The sequence below is a fragment of the Boleophthalmus pectinirostris genome, unplaced genomic scaffold (assembly GCF_026225935.1).
Source record: "Boleophthalmus pectinirostris isolate CB_2022bp ecotype Guang Dong unplaced genomic scaffold, ASM2622593v1 HiC_scaffold_10, whole genome shotgun sequence".
Classification (NCBI taxonomy): domain Eukaryota; kingdom Metazoa; phylum Chordata; class Actinopteri; order Gobiiformes; family Gobiidae; genus Boleophthalmus; species Boleophthalmus pectinirostris.
The window spans coordinates 17,430,536-17,451,953 of NW_026570971.1; the positions used below are offsets into that span (position 1 = coordinate 17,430,536).

Below are 21,418 nucleotides of genomic sequence, written 5' to 3' on the forward strand. Positions count from 1 at the left end.
TAGTACTGTATAAACGCAACATCCAGCATATGTCCTGCACTTCATAAAAAATAAAGACAATACAAAAGGTATCAAGTCAACGGAACCTTTAATAATGCTATGCACATCTTACAAAAAGCAGATAAAGCAAAACAGACATGGTTTACCTATCATTTTAATTAATACTGTTATATTTGTCTTTCCTATTGAACTTAAAGTAGGCCATTGGCCTTAAAGGTTGGTTCAAAACACTGACTTCCCAAAACCAGTTATTACTGTCAACCAGTTGTTTGGATAAGCCCTTTAAAAGGTGAGCCAGTTTGTAAAGCATATCACAATATAACCTCAACTGAATTAAATGCATAGCGTTAAATGAATATATTTACCAGTGACAAAAGAACATTTCCCACCAAGGCAGCTTTATCAATTTTAACTCAAATATTAGAGATATGCATAGGTTTCAAGAGGCAACCATTGGCAAATAGTGTGCACACAAACTCACAAGTAAATAAACATTGATCCACCAACCACCAGAATATACAGATCGAAAATGTCTTGACCATTAATGCAACTTAAACCAGTAATTCAGGAAATATCAGGCAGGTGGTGGAGTTTAAATAACCAAAGAGCAAAAAGATAATATTTAACTTATTATGTACAGAAGAGTCCATGGATGACCTGAAGTGGCACAAGTGTCCTAAACCTGAACAAGTCCTTCTTGAGGCTGGAATGGGGCTCGCAGTGAGACACATGGAGGACAGTGTTAAATGTGTAATGACAAAAACAGTAAGTTCTACTAAGCAGGGTTGGTTGAAGAGTAGTAGTTGCTAGTGCTAGTGACACCAGGGAAACATGGGAGGTCAGTGAGAGGGGAGTGTGAGAAAGCCCAGAGCTGCTAAAATACAGCTTCATGTATTTTAATAGAAGGCACTGAGGAAGACACAAGACAGGAACAGGAAGCCCCGGACAGGAAGTGCATCATCAGTGAGTCAATAGCTTAAGCCGCGTGATCCAACTGACCAGTAGTGAGCGTTCTGCTGTGGTGCGCTTAGAGACCTGAGTAACGGGGGCTTTTTTGATGTCCTCCTGATAAGGGATGGTGGCGCTGTTGTGCAGTTCTGAGTTGGAGTAGTAGCGGCTGCCGCGTATGTGGTCCACTCTGACCAGATGTCGATCTCCTGTCGGCTTGTAGGGCGGTGACAAGGCTGGCACCTCCTCTGCAATAGTGGGGATCCTCTCGTTGCTGAGGTATCTGTACAAAAGATCTTCACCTTCAAGACAAAAGTAGTTGTTTGTTAAAAAGAAGTTGAAATTTTAATTTTAGAGGTTTTTATTTGAAGGAAATAAGAAAATATAAGCATACCTTTTCTTCCTTGTGCCCATGGTTTAGCATATGGATCATACAGTCCAACACATGTATCAACTGGCATAGAAAGAGGCCTTGGCTTGCCTAAAACACAATTTTTACATTAGTTTACTTTATCTCAAATATTTAAGCCATAATTTTCACTTGTCTAAAACTGACCTCTCGAAGGCTTGTTCTCCCTCCTCCTGGGCTGCACTACTTTCGCCTCTATAGGGACGCTTAGCTTGTCATAGTCTCCAAGGCTGTAAAGAGGTTTGCCTTCTTGGTCTAAATAAGAGTTTGGTGACTCAGAGCCCTTTGGTCTTTTACTGATGCTGGAGAAGGTGTCTGCTCTGTTCTCTCTGTGCGGAGGAAAAAACATTGTGTAAGGCTTTAGTCTGCAATAGTAACCTACACAACAACTACAAGTAAGTACACCCTCATTATGCTGCAACCTCAAAGGCCTGGGTGAGGAAATGTGTCAAGGGTTAACTACTAGAAGCACTACAGGGTGGTACATGCCCTCTGACCTCTATGAAACTTTGGATAAATGGCTTGGTTAATGTTCCCACTCCCATCAAGACTAATAAGACAACTTTCTACTAAAACATAATAATAAGTGGTGGTTTACCTTGGACTGTATGGCACTGGAGGAGGTGGGGGAATGTACAGATCCAAAATGGCTGGCTTTTCTTTTTTGGCTGATCCGTTTGCAGAGTCGCATGGGGACTGGCCTCTGATCAGCGAGGTATTATTCTGGAAAACAAAACACAAGCCTTTAAATTTAACAGCACTATCAACAGCAAATCAAGGCTCCTTTGAGACACATGAATTATTGCTAAAGATGGTTGCTCTGGAGCTGGGAGGAGTTGTGGTGAGACATTTAAATGCATGTATAAACCTTCTTGTTTGAGGTATGGAAAAACTGTAAGTGTGCCTGAAAATATCAGGCAAAGCATGTAGTTAAAATGGTCCTCATTCACCACAGATATGTTTCCCCAACACCAAACAACACTGTGTCCTTGACTAAATATACTGCTTGTACTTGCTGGCAATCACATTAGACCTAAATGCTATGTTTAATGTTACACCAAGCACTGAAAGAATCCCCTATGAGTATGTGTGTTTTTACTTGTAAATCTGCCTGAGTAATTTCACTCGTTTTATCACACATAAACTCAGATGTCTCCCTCTGATATCCAAGACCGGCCAGAACAAGATACTGGAAGACGAGTTGACATTGCCCTCTTTTTTGTTGAGAGTGACTTTGTTGTTTTGAGAAACACACTCTTATCAGATAAAGGCTCATCTTGCTTTCTCAGGACACACAAGTACAATGTTGGAGCCTCGATCTTTAGTCTACAACAAGCGTATTGTCTTCCTCTCTGATGAAGTAGGACTGAGGAAGAAGTCCCAAGAGGTGGGGATTCACATGAATGAGAAGAGCACAAAGCTATGAACTGCTTTTCTGATATCATTTACTTATAGAGTGCTGTGTATTTTAAAAGATGTTAAAATGTTGTGTGTGGGTGCTGAAATTAAAGACATTGCTTGAGTCTAGATGTTGCTTCAAGGAATTCTGTGCCAATTTCAGATACGGACAATTTATTTTTTCATTTTGTTACATTCTTCCATATCACAAGCAATGTTTAAGCAGGCAGTAGTTCTGTGGTGTTGTTTTTTCCCCATTTATCAGTAATATATCTCATAGAGCTCATAGATCCTCATTTCTTTGTCCTGGCTGCTTAACACACTCCATAACACTTGAACTGTACTTTATTATTCCTTTGTTTTTGCTCATAAACAGGCTTTCCTGATGGGTGGTTCAGTGCGACACTTGTCTCAGCTTGTCCTTTTGGAACCAACTCCCTAAACCTGTGGTAATTGGTCCATAATGAGTAGACATACAAGCTCTGCAGATCTCTCCACATGAAAGCAGCTACAGTCTCCAGGACATGTTTACTACCTGTGGCACAGGGGGCTTCCAGCGCATGTTCTTTAGTGGGGCTGGAGTAAACCCTGATGTCCCTGTAGGTCTCTTCTTCAGCAGCAGCACTACACCTTTGGGGTCCTCTCTTAGTTTCATGACGAGGTTTTTCAGCTGCCAACCCACCTGAAAGATCGTGACTCATTTCAAAATGCAACCCAATGCTTGTGAGATGAAAATGTACTGACAGATGCAGCATCGTAAAAGGGAATGACGAAGGTGGGAAATGAAATTTAAAGACTCACCACTGTTTGTTGATTTACTTGGATCACTTCGTCACCGGCATGGATTTTACGGCTCAAGTCTGCTGGTGACTGTTGAAAAAAGACACAGGTTTTAGATTTGTGTAAGCTAGTTTGATTCGACTGGAATAAAAACTTCAGTAATACAGGAAATCAGAGGAGTAGAAGTAAAAAAAATAAACTCCTCTGAGGCACCTAAGAGATTAATTTAACATATACTGGTAATGGAACAGAAATATTTGGAAATTTGAGAAATTCAGCAGAGCCTTTATGTAACAATATTAGATTTAGTCATTCTAATGTCAACGTCAACTGGGACTAACTAGTCATTATTATTGATGATTCAAGCCCTGAATCACAACTCCAGGCTGGAGGCGTCAGGATTCAAACCGTGGTATTGATGTAGGCACATTACTCACAGCTCGTGTCACTGTGGGAAAAGATAAGACTTTTATGTGGAGGCTGTTTGTGCGCTCCAACAAAACAATTCCCACTATTGGATTAATCGTGTGTGGGTGCAAAATCAGCAGACTTGAGAGCACGAGTTGAATGCCATACTTACATGTTCTGTGGTTCCAGTGATAACATGCAGTCCATCATAGGTAGATTTGATGTACATACCCTACAAGGAAAAGAAATGGCAATATTGCATCATTTCTGCTATTGGTTATTCAGACAGGCTAGACAAATGCAGGGATCACAATTGGACACACATTGTGGACATTCCTTGCTTGAGAACACATGGGGTAGACAGACAGACAAGCAGTTTAGGGGTGAAAGGGGAGAAGTCTAAAAAAAAAAAAATCTCAGCATTCCTTACCAGGCCCTCTCCCGGTTTGATGTTGGTCAGCTGAACTTCCTCCAAGCAGGCAGACTGGCTCATCAGGGGATCCGATGTAGTTCTCACGGTTTGATCGCAGATGTTGTTTAGAATCTTTGACTATAAAAAGATAACACAAAACATAAACATGGTGCATAAATAATAAGGAACATAATCTAAAATGTCATGCTGACTTCTCGTGACACCAAAACACACAAAATATCTCATTTTCTGTGTTCGTGTTGTTTAATGGGGTAAAAGAAGCCATAAGTGGTCTATTAGCAGGATGTATGCCTTCACAACACACACAGATAGTTTACATAGTGTGTACACTAATGCTTGTTTTTGGGTAGGAAAACATCAATTTGTCCAAATTAGAGGCTCCTCTGTGACGCCCCTTCCTAATATGCACATGGCACCAAATAGTACAGCCTAAAGAAAGAGCTAGGGCAGTAAAAACAAGGCTGACACGATAAGTGTAAAGTGTGCATGGCAGGTTAGAGAACTCATTGCCCTAAAATGTAGAAAACAATTATATTTAGATCATATTTATCTAAAAACCTTACCTACTCTTATGGCGAGGAGAAAATTCAGTTTGTCCTACCTACTTTTACTTAGTTTGACTATTTTGGCAGATGTGATATTGTTTTTTTTCCCTAAATTTTCTTCACAAACTTCCACTTGGTTAATGTAAGCCTATGATAAATATTTACCATAGATACTGCCCCACCATACAAAATAATACTTTAGAAAAACATGATAACTGGGCATTTGCACTTTAATGAGAAGAAATCACATCACAAAGACGATATCTATGACAAAGTGTGAAAAGCTCCTTGGAAAGTGTTAGCTCAAGAGGTCTGCATAACGTCAGTGACAGGATACAGCTACTGATAGTAAAACATGTTAAGAACCAAACCCTCTCTGGGAATCCCAATGGTACAAGTGAGCCTATAATTTATACAAAAGACAAGAACATAATACAATCTAAAAAGTAGCTTTTTATTTAAAAAAAATGTGTGTACTTACAACATCAAGGATCTTTTCTTCCATCTCGTAAACACTGCAGTCCTGAAACATAAAATTAAACAATTTGATTCAAAGCAGTAGACAATAGAGAACAGTACATTCAAAAGTTACAAGGACATGAGGTGAAAGTATGGGTATGGGCTTGGCAAATGTGATCATCAAAATTCCAGATATAGAACTGAGAAAAATAAAACAAGGCCAGAAAAAACAGCTTTGGTATAAAAATGACCACTTGGCCAAAATTCTATTGAGGCAGTCTCATATATGTGGTTCATTCAACTACTTTGTAATGTAAATACCACAGTGAGTCCAGCATAAAAACAATGTGAAGATGACATACTATGAAACAGTAACTCACTGTAAAATGTTCAGAAAATCTCATCTAGCAGTTATGTTTTTAGAAAGCCACGCTGCCTTTATAATGACAATGGTACACAGTGAATGGTCATGCTTTGAGAGGTCCGCCGGTTACAGTAACTTGGTGTGCAAAAGAACAAGCTGAAAGTGCCAATTCAGCTGCGGTGTGGCTACTGTCCACTCCAAGTGTCCAGAGTGCTGCTGGACTGGACACAGCTGAACCAACAGGCTCCCATGACAACTGTGTAGTGAGTGAAAGGGCTCCAGATTACAGGGGTGCTCTGTTTATGGGAATAACTCTATTCTTGCCCTGAGGGAGGCCATCCATCAAAACACATATACAAGAGTCCTGTCACTAAAAGAAAGAGGAGGATGCTCTCTATTGGGTCCACCATTGTGAGCTCAAAGTCAAAGTAAAATAAAAACTGGTTCTGTGAGGGCCTTGCAATGACTGGTGACATGTACAGACCTGTGCCCTAGAGAAAAACAACTCTGTGTTCAAATGGTTTGAGCTGACAGCTAATAAAGACTGAACCAGTTCTATAGCTTGTATATTGTCAGGCTGATGGGGAGTGTCTATTTTCAAATACACTTGTCTACAATGTGTTTGTTTGCAGAGCAGCACTGAGATTTCCCCGTCTGTGCCCTCAAGCTAAAACTCGTCTTGAGGTAGATAAAATGTTTTCAAAATATTATGATGTAAAGCCAAGGACTTTAGGAAATGGTCATAAAAAAAAGAAAGAAGAAAAAAAAGAAAACTATTAACTTTGATAATGTTGAGTGTTTGAATTTGAAAGTGCTTTTGTTTGTGTTTTGTTCTTTGTTTAATTGAAGAATTGACATTGTTTCCATATTGTGTACTCCCCGAAAAGCATTTTAAACAGCATCAGTGATTTTTCCCTGTACAAAACATCCAACAGCATACTTTTCATGGTTCAGTGTTGGCAGACCACTTTGTTGTCTTAGGCAGGGAATGAGCTAAAAATACATCTATGACTGTTTTTAAATAAACCTATTTATTATTATGTACTTCTAACATAGCCAGGGTGAACTGAGTCAGGCTTTTGCTGGTTTCATTCAACTCACATGGCCATAATCCTTTTAACATATGTTAGTCAAAACACTTGGCTTCACAGTGGACCGAATCCAGATCAACTAAAAGCAGAGGGGCTGATAGACAATTCCCCATGTGTGCTGATCCCTCACATTATGGACCTGATCCCACAGCCGGCCTGGATCAGATGACTGTCTACGGCAGTCCACAGCCTTTGATCTGACACCAGGGCAGATTTGCATGGTTGAGCAATGAAGTGGCCAACTGAGGATATGCTGGCACCGAGCGCAAACCTGCACCTAAACACTATAGCCACCACTGCACCATAAGCCCCATGTGCTCCACTGGGCACCACCATTTATTAGGGGTGTAAGGATATTGTCACGGTATGAACCTCACGGTATGATATTTATTGCAATATCGTGGGAAAACTCACGATATGGTGGGGAGGTTCACGATTAGGGATGTAACAATATCCAAATCTCTCGGTACAATATTTTCACGATATACATCTCATGGTATGATATTTATTGCAATATTTTGTGGAGGCTTACAAACAAAACTGTTAATATGCTACTTTTTCCTCTTAAAATGCCTTGACAAGACTTAATCCAAAGAACTAAGACTTAAAAGTGCTTAGATCTGTTATTTCTTCATGTAGTCTACACTGAAATGGAGCAAAGGATCATGGTCTACGTAGTTCCCCCTGTCTTTTTTAGCTATTACTGCACCATAACTCTTAATTTAAGCGAAGAGACTTGTAATTCGATATATTGTGATGGTCCACGATATTATTGTGAGAACTTATTACGTCCCTACTAATATGCTAGGCATTGTAGTCTGTATTGGGGAATGAACGTCTGACAATAATGTTCCACCTGCCAACTAAGTCCAAATAAGTAGCTGAACTTTTCTTGTTAAAAAGCAATTCTTATTTTGTGTTAGAACATGTGAAGAGGAGTGGGGTGTTTGTTTTTTTGTTTTGTTAAATATTAAAACAAAAACAAAAAAGAAACAAGAAAAAATAAATTCATTCTTTTTGTCATAATTGTACACTCTAGCTCTAACTTGCCCTATACTAGTCAGGATTACATCATTTTCCATTTTCCATATTAAAAGTGATCAAAAGATGTTCAAATACGCCGCAGCTCTTATGCAAATGCTAATTTTGGTCACACTTTTCCTTTGATGGAGAAACAAGAGGCTTAAACAATGGGAAATGGGATTTCTAGAGAGCGCGTGACCTCTGCAATGTTAAGTGATGCAGGATGGGCAGGGAGTTTGAGCTTTTATGACTCTGCCCCATTGTAAGTATGCACAGACTTCCTTCAGCCAGGGGACATAAATTCTGAAATGTGAAAAGCTCTTATTGTTGGCTGAAGTCCATGAATGAGACAGCACTATGTTTCGTGATCGTTGGGGCTGCATGCCTTTTTATAATCCCACAGAATAGAAAAAAATATTTATGATTATTACATACAATTCTATATAGTGCTTTAGAAGAGGCGAACATGTGACCCTCACCTCCTCCAGCTGTTAGGGGACATCAGTCAAGTCCTACAAGGCGTTTTTCATCACCTATCAAGAGTTTATTTTACACCTTAACCCCTGAATGTCAGATGGCAGTGTGGGAAATGTGTATCCCCCCACTTTCTCTGGATGACCATGACTGAGCCACCCATGGTAAATCACCACAGTGACTGAAACTTCAGACACCCGCCAGGAAATGTGCACTCTGGGAACTGAATTTATTTAGATGCTATGACCTCCTTAAAACACCATCTGCACCCTAACCCTAGTGTAAAATGAGTTGCTTGTTAATCTATGCTTACTTTAAGAAGAGTAGACTATACACATGGTAATAAATTTCAAAAGAAAAAAGTCCTAACCAGGCTTCTTTTGTTTGACATATGAGCCTGAATCTACTCCAATGGTTTATGAATGGTTTATGAGGCAGACTGCAGCTGTGTACTGAAGCAATGCTTGAAAAATTCACTGAGGAAATGTTGTGATTTGGATAAAATGGATGTTCTGCTTTAACGGTTAGCATTGTCCAAAGATGGGATAACATTTTCCCCCCAATCTTAAGGCCTACACACAGGAAGTCCTAGTCCTCCTTAAGCAGATTGGGAAAGCAAAACAGGAACCACATAGGAGGGAGTCAACAGCCTGGGGAACGTTAGCTGGCAGGCTTTGAAAAGAGCACAAGAGGATTTTATGGACAAAGAATTGTTTACCATTAAAGGGTCCCTGCACAGAGGGGTCTCCTCATTAGCAGCAAGAGCAGAAAACAGCCAAAGTTCAAGTCAAGATTTGTGCTCAGACGACTGGCTTCAGACTGGTGTGGTGGCTGCCAGACCACATTTCCAATAACTGTGCTCTTGTTGAATTTTGTAGAGCCATTTCACATATGCTGTATGAAATGGCATAGAAATATGGCCTTTACTTACGAAGGAATGTACCATAACATATTTAGAGACTATAAGCATGCCAACAATTCACCCCAAGCGAATGTGTTGCAAAATGTGAAACATTTTGTGCTGGTTACAAATTATAGTTAGTTTGTACAAACCTGTTGAACAGTGGTAGTTAGCTCCAGGCACAACTGAATGATTTGATTTTTAGTGGCTGTGAAGTCGCTGATTCCTGTCAGAGGCGTTCTGTAGACAAACACAGTCAAATCAGACAAGAGATTTTGTTATTTTGCATCTTTGGTGTCAATCAACAACATTAATTGTTCACAGGTGACACTGCACATTTTAAGACTTGCTTGTCCTCAGCAATGTAAGTGTTGCAACGCTATCATGCTACACATGCTTCAGCCGTAACCCACAGCTGCATTTCTAACATTTTTCGGTTTGTGGTTCAATCTAATAACAACTTGGAAGTGAAGATTATATAAGAAAGTCACAAAGGAGAAATGGATTTTTCAAAAACAGTGAATACAAACCGTTTAAAATGTTCCAAGCAGTTTTATGTTCAGACATCTTACATAAGACGTTTGTTATTCACTGTATGACATCAACTTTACCAAAAATAGAGCTAATTTATTTCATCCCACAAGGGTTAATCGTGCAAACCTGTCTTTATATTGCTTTTATAGACTGATACATTTTTCCAGATGGCTACAGGAATATGTCCAAATGTCAATAACAGCGTGAATATATTTTGAAATCAGTATCCAGGCTTTATTACCTGTCGAGCCATGCCAGCAGGCTTTTAGCAGCCCCGATTAGCTCGACCACAGAGGTGAGAAAGTCATTTGGTGGTTTGCGTGGATTGCTGCCATCATAAGCAGGGCTTTTTCTGCGATCTGACGTGGCCATGTGAAGGCTGTTGGTGGCAGCTCGCATCCTCGTGACCAGATTCTTCAAGTTGTCCGTCTCAACTCCATAATTCTGAAATTGAAAAAAATAAAAAAAATGAATACAGTTGTGAAAATAATGATCTAACAATGATTAAGCAGAAGTCTGTGAAAAAATGATGAAATTTGACATGTTTTCCAATATTAATTTTGTTAATCTCTAGCTTTTGCCTATCGAGAGTAACAAAAAAAGTGTAGTATAAAAAAAATACCTACACATTCACAATATAAAACGCTTAAGCCATTTCAAGGCCTGAGGATAACCTGTATGAAAAGCTGTCAAATTCAGTATTAGGTGAGGTCTTGCATAAAATCTCCTAATGAATCCAGCTTGCAGGGGCAGGCATGCTGTAAAAATGTGCATTGCCATCACTTAACTTTTTTATCAAACAGAGCAAAGTTTGCGTTCTCAGGCCTGGTTGACTGTGCATGTTCATTCCTTGTGTTTACGAGGTTCTCACAAGACCTTAAAAGTTATGTGAAAGGTTAGAATCCAATAAGAGGTTTTGCAGGTTAGACAGCGCTAATGTTGATTCAATAAGTAGGAGTAGTAGTGTTTGATTTGAGACTAATCAAGACTATTTAATGAAGAACAAGTCTAGGATATCCAGTATGTTATAGTCATTCAGTCAGTTCAGTTTCACAAGGGAGATGGACACCTATGGACACCATTATTGTGGGTTGTGCACACAAACTATCCAGCAAATCCATAAATATCATGTTATATTGAAACCAAATGTACATATGACACTCTTTAATGTATTTAGAGCTATGCGTTTTTTGGTTATAACGTCTATAAAGTTAAGATTAATACGTACAATAAATTATTTTAGTATGTGTATAAGCCTCTAAAAATAGATGTCCATTATTGATTGTAAAGTCAAGTTCCACATCTGATACTAATGTCAAAACCATACCAGCCACTTTCCAACTCAATGGGTAATACACAGCAAAATATTCTTGATCTTATAGCTTGGCACTGGGGGTCTTAGAACAAATCAAAGTGAAAGATTTCCACTCTGGCTCTGTAAAAGTCATTAAATTCAAAGAGGTCCTGTAAAACTAATTGAAATGCTCTGAAATCCCCAAACAGCAGTTTGCTCTTAGAAGTGCTGAAATCTGAGAAAGAGCCTCTGTTCCAATCTTTATTATATGTGATTTAGATCAAAATTTATTAACAAGATAGATTGGGAAGTATGGGTGATATTCTCCCACTAAAATATGTGCAGTATTCATAAACACTGTTGAAAATAGTAATTAGTAATGTTAGTGTAGCAAGAGGAAGTCCCTGACATAACACAAAGAAAGATAGAAAAAACAGTTTGGAACAGGATGTTTGGGTTTTGGGTGCTGCTGGTGGGCCCTGTAAGTAGCACTGACACTGCGGCCAATCAAATGAAGGCCTTAGTTTGCCCCTTGGAATCAGTGGAAAGCATAAACATTTATACCACATGTACAGTAGTCTAACTAACTCAAAATAATTCTTTAAAGATCAGAGAACCATTTAAAAGGCATAGAAACGTAGATTAGAATAATTGTTGGCATACATTTTTCATATTCTTTCAATACATATTGAAATACAAGCTGCTGTTTTAAATGCAAATTTATGGTTCTTCAGTGTAAAAATAACTCTGCCTCGTAAGATGAACGTAAAGCATTTTAAGAGAACATAAAGAAAAAATGCTGACATAGATCAAAAAAGGGACGGGACCACAATCTGGGACTTTTATGGCACAGGAAGTGATAAAAAGTCTAAATGGATCCCATGTGCTGAAGAGAAAATGCTTCTTTTTCAGATGGAGCGTGGGCTCATATAATCCCAGTTTATTTATTTATTCATACTGGAGGATATCAAACTTTTCTGAATGTGAGAGGGTCTATTTTTAATCATTTATTATTGTTTAGTCTTTAGCCACTTAACATAGCTTCAAATTGCTACGTAGAACTCCTAACCCCAGATCTCTGTGTGGTGGTTGTCTACCCTGCTGTGTATTGTGGAAAAAGGCCCCCCACTTCTCTTCCACAAACTCCAAACATGCATAGTAAGTGGCTATGATAGTATGAAGGGGGAGGGGGCAGTTCAGTTGTTCAGATAAGTGGACGTCTACTGACCAGTGCACACAGAAGGTCCACAGCTTCCAGAACCAGCTCTTGATGTCCAATACGCGCCACCCCGAGCTCCTCCAAGTCCTGATGCGTGATCTTCAACAACTGCTCACCACTGATCTTCTCCCGCTCAAAGTTGTTGATGTACTGCTGCAAGCCATCGTCCAAACCTAAAACACACCACAAAAATCATAAATGTATTGAAAAAATGTATATATAAAGAAAAAACAATCAAAGCCAATGAAATATTTCAGTATGGTAACAACTTCCATAACAAATTAGCAGGGATAACTTGTGGATCTTAAGCAGGTTTATTAGCAATTTCCCATGCAGCCTGTGCGTGCGCAGTAGAGATAAGGAACAGGTGGGACCACTATCTTTCCTAAATAAACAGGGCGCATAACGGCTACAACCTATAAGTCCGTTAGACTAGTTAAACAATGGCTGCCTATATTTGTGCTCAAGTGGGAGTGTCCAGCACGCGCCAGGCTGATGCCCCCCTCCCTCTTGTTTGTAACCCCAATAAGAGTTCAGTTGGACCGTTAATGGCCAAATGCAAAGGTCAATAAAGTGTAAAGTTAAATATTGCATTTTTAACTGTCACTTTAATAGAGATAAAGATATACAATTAGGTCTGGATACAGTATTGAAAAAAAGTCTCTCTGCACAAATTAGAATGGTTTTAAGAACATGAACACAATACTGTTTTTAATGCCGTTCATGTAATGTTATATTGTTCAGTAAAATTGTTCAATTCAACTGGGCATAGGACAAATGTTAAGAGTGACTTCTTGTGTGAGCATGTGCTCTTCTCTTTGCTGTAGAAGTAAACAGCCATCGCCTATGCCATTGCAGAAGCTCCGAGAGGCAGCTGCACATGAATGAACCAACTTTTTTTTTTTTTTTTTCCAAGACCTGTCAGCTGCAGAACTCTCAATCCAACACTACTACACACATAGATTACAATATAACGATAGTGGTTTCCTCTAGCCCAAACATAAGATACTAATGAGAAATTGTAATTGCAACTGTAAAACTTCCTTGATTTGTTTCAGAATAATACATTTTCTTTTCAGACATACGGCTATCACTGAAAATGAAAATCCCAGTGGCCGAGTTCTAATATTGGCAAAGTAATTACCAATAAGTTGCCAGTTTCTAAAGCCGTGATAAAAAGTGTTACTAACTCTATAAATATCTGATAAAGAGTGTGTTTGCAGTAGTTAATAGAATAATAAAAGATTAATATCAAAATTATCTTGCCACTTCATTTTTTGTCGAGCCAGACCTTGACCAAGGCCATTAAAATTCCATTATAAAATCTAATGTTAACAGATTTAATCATTGAACAAAGTGTTTGCTTGAGCTACAATAGTCTGTGCCGATTCAAGGGGCAAATGTATGAGGACACGTTAACCATTAGCCTGTACACAAGTCTGCTCCAGTTAGGCTGATTAGATTCCTCTCATTCCTTGGCATGTTAATTCCCAGGCAAGACTTCACTCAATTTTAACTTAACCCTTTAAATACCAAAACTCTGCAACCTAGTCCTTATAAAGAGAGGAAAGAAGTCCACTCCAAAATGTGCACAGCCTAGTCATGCTAATGCAATTTGAACAAAAACACAGCTCCTATGGGGGTAAACTTTCTCTTTCCTGTTGGGTTAAAAAGACATTTCCTGTGGAAGGATGCAGTGTTCTGTACAGAGAAGAAAGCTCTAGGAACTCTCCCATTCCAGACAACACAATGACATAATGCAGTGCTTCTCAATTATTTTCTGTCATGCCCCCCCTAGGAAGAATAAAACATCTCGCGCCCCCCGCGTGACTATAAATAGTATCATTTGTCTATAAAACTGTTATAAGTACACCTCTGAACACTGTATCCTTATTAACATATAAGAGAATAAAAGTACTGAAGTAGCAGTCACAAAGCGGGATGATTGTTGGCAATATTCGGCACGTTTTCGCTGAAAAAAACTCAAGCGGCTTATCAGAGTGATTGGGGTGTAATGTATTTAAGTGACACCTTAATTTATTGGGCTTCATGCTGTCCGCTGCCAACATTTTTAGACACAGTAAGCACACGGGTCTTTCCTCGTCTCCCACCGTAGTCACAGTGAAGCCAAGCGCTACATACGCTTTGTCATATTTCCTCGTCTTAGCTTTCGGGAGATTTTCGTTTGTCTCTTTATCTCCGTCTCTCTCCGCCTGTCTTCTCATCCCTGTTAAATATGTTTTCATGGTGTCACTTGAGGGTCTGCTACACTTCGTGTCTACACTTCATACTCAAACTCTGTGCTGTGTGCAAACCGCGCATGCTCAGTGCAAACAAAACTCCTACACCACCGAGCGAATGCTCCCTGCGCACACTCTGCCAATGAGAGCGCTCTGCCCCCTAATGTAGTGGAAGTGCAATTGCACTTTATTCTAGGACAGTAAAAAAAAAATCAAAATAAAAAAATAAAAAAGCATGTTCCCCGAGGTCAAACGCGCCCCCCTTGACGGAGCCTCGCGCCCCCCCAGGGGGGCCCGCCCCACTATTTGAGAAGCACTGACATAATGTAACCAAAAACAGCATTATAAACGGCTAAATAACATAATATATTAACAGGCGCACTATGTAATTTTTCCAGTGGAGTGTCTGCAACCTGCTTGTCTCCAGAGTAGTGCTGATACAAAATTAAAATTTCAAATTTGAGTCAGATACTAATTAATTCAATCAATACCGATTATAATACCACAATAAAAACTTACCACTGATCTGTTGTGATTGTCAATATTTGCTCAAATGAGTATCTACTTTTGATATTAGTTTCAGTATTGATTAGTATCTGATTGCCCTCTCTGGGTGGGTGGAGAGTCCCTGCCTCAAGTGGAGGAGTTCAAGTGTCTGGGGTCTTGTTCACAAGTGAGAGAAAATGGAGCATGAGATTGACAGGCGGATCGGTGCAGCATCGGCAGTGATGCGGTCACTGTATTGGACCCTTGTAATGAAGAGGGAGCTGAATTGAAAGGCAAAACTCTCGATTTACCGGTCAATTTCCCCTCACCTATAGTCATGAGCTTTGGGTAATCATCGAAAGGACAAGATCGCAGATACAAGTGGTTGAAATGAGTTTCCTCAGTCCTCAGCACAGTCACACGAGAGAAGCTCAGAGTAGAGCCGCTGCTCCTCCACGTCGAGGAGCAGTTGAGGTGGCTCGGGCATCTGTTCCAGATACCTCCTGGACGCTTCCCTCTGGAGGTGTTTTCGGTATGTCCCACCGGGAGAAGACCTCGGGGAAAACCCAGGACGCGCTGGAGGAACTATGTCTCTCGGCTCTCGCAGAAAAGTGAGTGAAAAGGTAAGTCTGGGCATCCCTGCTCAGACTGCTGCCTTCGCGACCCATCCCCGGATAAAGGGGAAGAAAATGGATGGATGGATAATATCTGATTTTTGATTTCCACTCTATTTGACAGCTACTCCAGAGATGGTATTATTTTGCCTGAAATGTTCCATAGTATGGCATTAATGTATCTCTCCACTGAGGCAATTAGGCAATGCCATTATGTGGTTTTTCAAGGGATTAATATGACATGTAAACACCTATAATTCAATAAATGCAAAATAGATAAGATTAATGAACTTTCTAGGTAAAATAAAAACATTCCCATGCATCCTACCAGAAAATATACATAGTAGACATTTTAAAAACTAAAGAAAAAACAAATAGGAGAACTTAGGAGAACACAATAGCATTACATGTGAGATCACTAGAGCCTCCCTCTAGACCTATCCACTCACACAGGCAAAATAATAAAGGCAACGCTTATAAAACCTTTACTGTGCCTAGATGAACGCCTGTTGTGGGTGTGTTTGTGCCACTATCATTTTTCATTAAGGCTTGAGAAAGGGGCTAGTAGTGTGTCAGGTTATTGTGAATTGGTTAAAAGGGAGGTGGCACTGAGGCAGCCTGTGTGAATGATTTCAAAAGCCTGCCCGGGATGAAAGCTCTGGAAGAGTTTTATGGCCTCAGAAGCACTTGGCAAATGCCTTCAAACCAAAGCAAAAGGGGGTGCAGTAGGGCAGAGGCACCAACGTCAACTGCATTCCCATTGCCACTCGGTTGAGAAAACATTCACTGTTCTCATAATTTCAACTAAGCAAATAGTACTTCTTGTTTGCTGCTGTGTTCATTTGTGTGATAACAATGTGCGAATTTGGAGTAATGATATTAGATTTGCCCACATTTACTGTAGTAATGGTTCAGTTAAACAGACTTTGTGGAACCAGGGGCAATTTACTCTTTACTTTGTGAATTTTAAGTCATACTAGAATGCCGTTACCTCATAAAAATACCTGGAGCTGAGCTTTGTTTCATTCACACATGTTTGAGTAATCCTTTATTATCACTCTGTTTACATCTCCAAAGCTCAAACTCTCTGTTCCACCTTGTGATATCATGAAGTAGTTTCAAGTTAATAGCTACTTTTTACCTTTAGTTAAGTAGAGAAGCAATAACAGAGCTGAAATCATCCAAATGATTCTAGTAAAGTATGATTTAAGTTAATGTCATACTGTTGAACATTCTAGGCAACGCAATAACATCTCTCTCAGAAAGTTACATAGCACAGCTTTAATGATGTAGCAACCATTTTCCACGCAGTATAAAGAGTATAACTTTTGCCAAGACTTAATCGCCGCATGGTGCTGGTCAGGGGTAGTACGCACCCAAGGGACCCTTCTCTAGATCTTGAGCCAGAAATAATTTTGTAAGCGTGCAAAGAATTAGATATTGAGTACCAGATTTCTTGAAACCAATCTTTTTCTATGGAAACTACATGGAGGACTGACATAAAATTTGGGATGTAAGAATAACCCAAATATTGTGATATTGTATCATCAAAGTTCTCACAATAATATCGTGGGCTGTCACAATATATTACAAGTCTCTTTGCTTAAATTAAGAGTTATGGTGCAGCAATAGTTATAAAAAGACAGAGGGATCTACATAGACCATGATCCTTTGCTCCATTTCAGTAAAGAGTACATGAAGAAATAACAGTTCTAAGTACTTTTAAGTCTTCGTTTTTTGGATTAAATCTTGTCCAGGAAAAAGAGGCGTGTTAGCCTCCACAAAATATAGTAATAAATATTGTACTGCGAGATGTATATCGTGAAAATATTGTACAGAGAGATTTGGATATTGTTACATCCCCACCATATCGTGAGCTTTCCCATGATATTGTACCGTGAAGTTCATACTGTAACGATACCGTATCCTGAGGCTTGGATATCGTTACACCCCTACTTAAAATGGCTGCTTCTAAAATAGCAGACGCATAAAAATATCATATTGCGTGGTAGTGTATTTAAAATATTACTATGAGACTGCACAATACACTTCATTACTCACAAAGGGGATCTGTCAGTGATTCTCAGAGAGCAGGTAATTACAGCAACACACTGGAGCACCTGCCATTTTGCTGTGAGCCCTCTTCTGCCACCCACCTCGGCCTAGTCAATAAACAGTGATCATGTTCTCACCAGGTTATCAGCATGACAGCTATGTGAGCACTGAAACAAACCACTAGAACAAACCCCGGTCCAATCTGCCATCCACTTCAACAATGTAATGGGGGTTTAGCATACTTAACATCTCTTTCGGCAGATCAGGTTTTGGGTATCATTGTCCATGCTTAAAGGGCCCATATTACGTCATTTTCTGATGTATGTTATAATGAAGTTTCCTCATCAAAAGCATACCCTAGGTTGTGTTCTGTTTCGTTCATGGAAATCAGCTGGAATGTCTCCCTGGCTGAAAGGTCCCCAAGCTGGAAATTTCCCATGAATTGTACCTTTTTTGAAACTAAGTTTGTTCATCTATATACATATAAATGAAAAATAATAATAAAAATAAATAATTATATATATATATATATATATATATATATATACACTGAATTAATTATACACTCAAGTTCCAATATATCTCAACACATTTGTTCATATATACAAAACATGCAAAAATGATATGGTCTCAAAACACACACAAATAGAGTAAATATGTGTGTCAAATTACTCCTCAGGAATTGGTAAAATGACATAAACAAAGCTCAACTTTTGGTCTCGCTATATTCACATTTAATTTTATAATGATACAGAATGCTGATTTTCTAACCAATACATCATAGTGCATGACACGGACTACTAAATGCCGGCGAGAACATTCCCTCTCTCCCAGGCACAGCAGGTACCCGTGTGCTGCCCAAGAGAAGGGGGTGCCCGGAGGGAGGAGGGGGGCGTTCCCGCCGAGACAATGGGATGCTCGAGCTGCGATTTTCAAGCCGTATTCTTTGTTCATACATGTTTAACACAGAAACCCTGCATAATTAGGCTGATTTCTTCTCAAAACAAAAAACGTTCAGTTCCACCTTATGATGTCATGTGGTAAAACAGGAAGAGCTCCACTGTATTTTTAAACTCCATACACCTTCACCAGCATAATTTGGATCATTTCAGACCCAGAATTACCAATCTCAGCTGAACAAAAGGTAAAAGGTAGCTGCTAACTTGAACTACTTCTTCATGACATCATAAGGTGGAACAGAGCATGTTAAGATTTGGAGATGTAGACTTGAGATAATTAGATGTAGACTAATTATAAAGGGTAAGTCAGAGATGTGTGAATGAAACAAAACACAACTCTGGGTATGTTTTAACGTGGTAACAAGATTACTAAAAACTTACAAGACTCACTTTTGCTTAATATAGGACCTTTAAAAATGTATCATGTTGGCCAGTTTGTACCCTCGCCTTTGGGAACATCAGCATTTCCATTCTCAGCGGGTGGATTACACTCGAAAAGAAGAGATCAGTCTCCCACCCCCAACTGAAAGAATGGGAAAACTCTCTCACCACCACCACTTTCCACCCCTCCCAACAACAAGCCACCCAGTCCCTTATACACACTCAAATGATGCACACACACAGTAACATGCAGCAGTATTCCCAGCGGGGTTGGTCAGTGGGAACACTAGCAAGGGTAGAATAGTAAGCGCTACTGTAACTTTGCTGGTTTTATTTGCCTCTAAACCTGCAGGGAACCAGTTGGAATTCCAGTCATTGTTCTTCACAGAGGAGCTCCATTGTGGGAATTCTCGGTGCTCGGGTACAATGGTCTAGGCCTGGACCAGGATGTGCTGTAATTAGAAACAAAATAGCTCCTCTCTCTCTCTCTCACTGAGCAGGCCTCTAATGCATGACTTCACAGGAGGACAACAAAGGCAGTACACAGACAGGGCTGGCCATCCACAGGGAGCAGAGGACAGGGCAACACAAGCTCTGTAGTGATGCTGTGTTCTCTTCTGTATACAGCTGAGTGGGATGGGTCACTTTTGCACTATGAACTCCTACAACAGAACTCAGTATGCATGATACATCTACTGAGAGAACATAATGAGTGTTTCATGATATTCTATATGATAACGTGTCTTGTCACAGCATTAAAACTTATTGATTTTGATTTCAACACTGAGGATAAGGCTTGAAACTGACTTCGGTATCATCATGGTGATTAAAAGATACTTTTATTTTACACAATATCAGATGTAAGTTACTACACCAAATAGACACCATTTTTAATGTATCATGTGGTCTTATACTAGTTCTGATATAGCTCTGTTACGACATTGTAAATTCCAACTTTTGTTCTTTTTATTGAATTATTTTAGTATCAATATCTGCTCCAATAAGAACATTTGGAAATGTAGTGTAATTGTAATGTACTGTATACAATTTTTGTATACAATTATCAGGATTGTATAACTGTATGTCCTATGTTTTGTTCTTCTTTATTGTCTTTTGATGTTTGCAAAAAAAAAGAAAATTTATTAAAAAAAAAAAAAAAGAACATTTGGAAAAACTAATCTGAATATTGTAGAGCAAATAAACACTGTAATCTGGAAATCATTATATAAATATCTACTTTTTGTATTGTATCTGACTTGTATTGTAGAGGTGAGATCGGGCCTAAAAAATCCAGCCCGAACCGACCCGGCCCGCGGGTATTAAAACCCGACCCGGCCCGAGCCCGACCAATTAACTTGATTTGCAGGCCCGAGCCCGAAGCAAACCCGAAATGTCATATTTTATTTGTGAGGACTCGGGAGGAGGAGCAGTGCTCAGCGTCGAGGTGCCAGTCTTTTTGCTCTCGTATGAAAGCAAAGCGCCACATTGACGACATTCAGCGAAGCCAACGCAAGTTTCTGTAGCATTTTCAACAATCAATTTGAAGCTTTTCCACACCTCACTCTTACCGGTGCGTGTTTGTCTTTTCAGTTCTCCTGCCTTTAGTTTAACTTCTTGCTCCTCCATATTGGGGATACCAGGTCAAAATAGATGCAGACTTGCGGAGGGGAAGACTATTAAATTAAGAGGGGGCGTTCACGTGCGCAGAGCTCTGGCTCTGCGGATCCTGTTTAGTAGTTAAATAGCAATTACATTACATTACTTCTCTGTTTTATTCATATTATTTATTTTATAACAAGTATTCCTTAGTTTAGTATTCACACATCGTTTTAGCATACATTTTATAAACATATATTTATTTGAAGCCCGAGCCCGACCCGACCCGAAGTAATGATTGACATTTTAGACCCAAGCCCGACCCTTCGGGCTTGGGCTCGGTCTTAAGATCTTACCTCTATTGTATTGTAACAGACCAGCATAAAATATATTACCATATGCTAATTAGGTGTGTAACGATACCCAAGTCTCACGATATGATATCATCTCAGTATGAACCTCACTGTACGATATTTATTGTGATATTTTCTGGAGGCTAAAAAGCTGAAACTAAGGCTACTTTTTCCTTTTAAAGTGTCTTGACAAAACTTAATCCAAAGAACTAAGATTTAAAAGTGCTTAGAATGGTTATTTCTTCATGTAGTCTACAATAAAATGGAGCAAATGATTATGGTCTATGTAGTTCCCTCTGTCTTTTTTTTTTTTTTAGCTATTGCTGCACTGATCTGAAGGTTGGAGGTTCGATTCCAGCTCTTGACAAAAACATCACAGGTTGAGCGGTCAGATCCACTGACCCACAGGTTGGCTGGTGTGATTCCAGCTCCCACAGATGAATGTTGTCGTTGT

At 39.4% G+C, this 21,418-nt stretch overlaps 1 protein-coding gene across 1 annotated transcript in view; it reads right to left on the minus strand.

Moving 5' to 3' along the window:
* Nucleotides 1-71: 71 nt before the first annotated feature.
* The window catches only part of LOC110155311 (connector enhancer of kinase suppressor of ras 3), a 32,022-nt gene continuing 10,675 nt past the window's right edge, over nucleotides 72-21,418 (minus strand). The window contains exons 2-13 of the mRNA XM_055156443.1: nucleotides 12,290-12,453; nucleotides 10,009-10,211; nucleotides 9,386-9,473; nucleotides 5,403-5,444; nucleotides 4,374-4,493; nucleotides 4,116-4,175; nucleotides 3,557-3,625; nucleotides 3,291-3,437; nucleotides 1,956-2,080; nucleotides 1,505-1,686; nucleotides 1,343-1,429; nucleotides 72-1,250 (exon numbers count right to left, since the gene is read on the minus strand). Coding sequence (XP_055012418.1) covers nucleotides 961-1,250; nucleotides 1,343-1,429; nucleotides 1,505-1,686; nucleotides 1,956-2,080; nucleotides 3,291-3,437; nucleotides 3,557-3,625; nucleotides 4,116-4,175; nucleotides 4,374-4,493; nucleotides 5,403-5,444; nucleotides 9,386-9,473; nucleotides 10,009-10,211; nucleotides 12,290-12,453 — 1,577 coding nt within the window. The 3' untranslated portion in view covers nucleotides 72-960. The remainder of the gene's footprint in view (nucleotides 1,251-1,342; nucleotides 1,430-1,504; nucleotides 1,687-1,955; nucleotides 2,081-3,290; nucleotides 3,438-3,556; nucleotides 3,626-4,115; nucleotides 4,176-4,373; nucleotides 4,494-5,402; nucleotides 5,445-9,385; nucleotides 9,474-10,008; nucleotides 10,212-12,289; nucleotides 12,454-21,418) is intronic.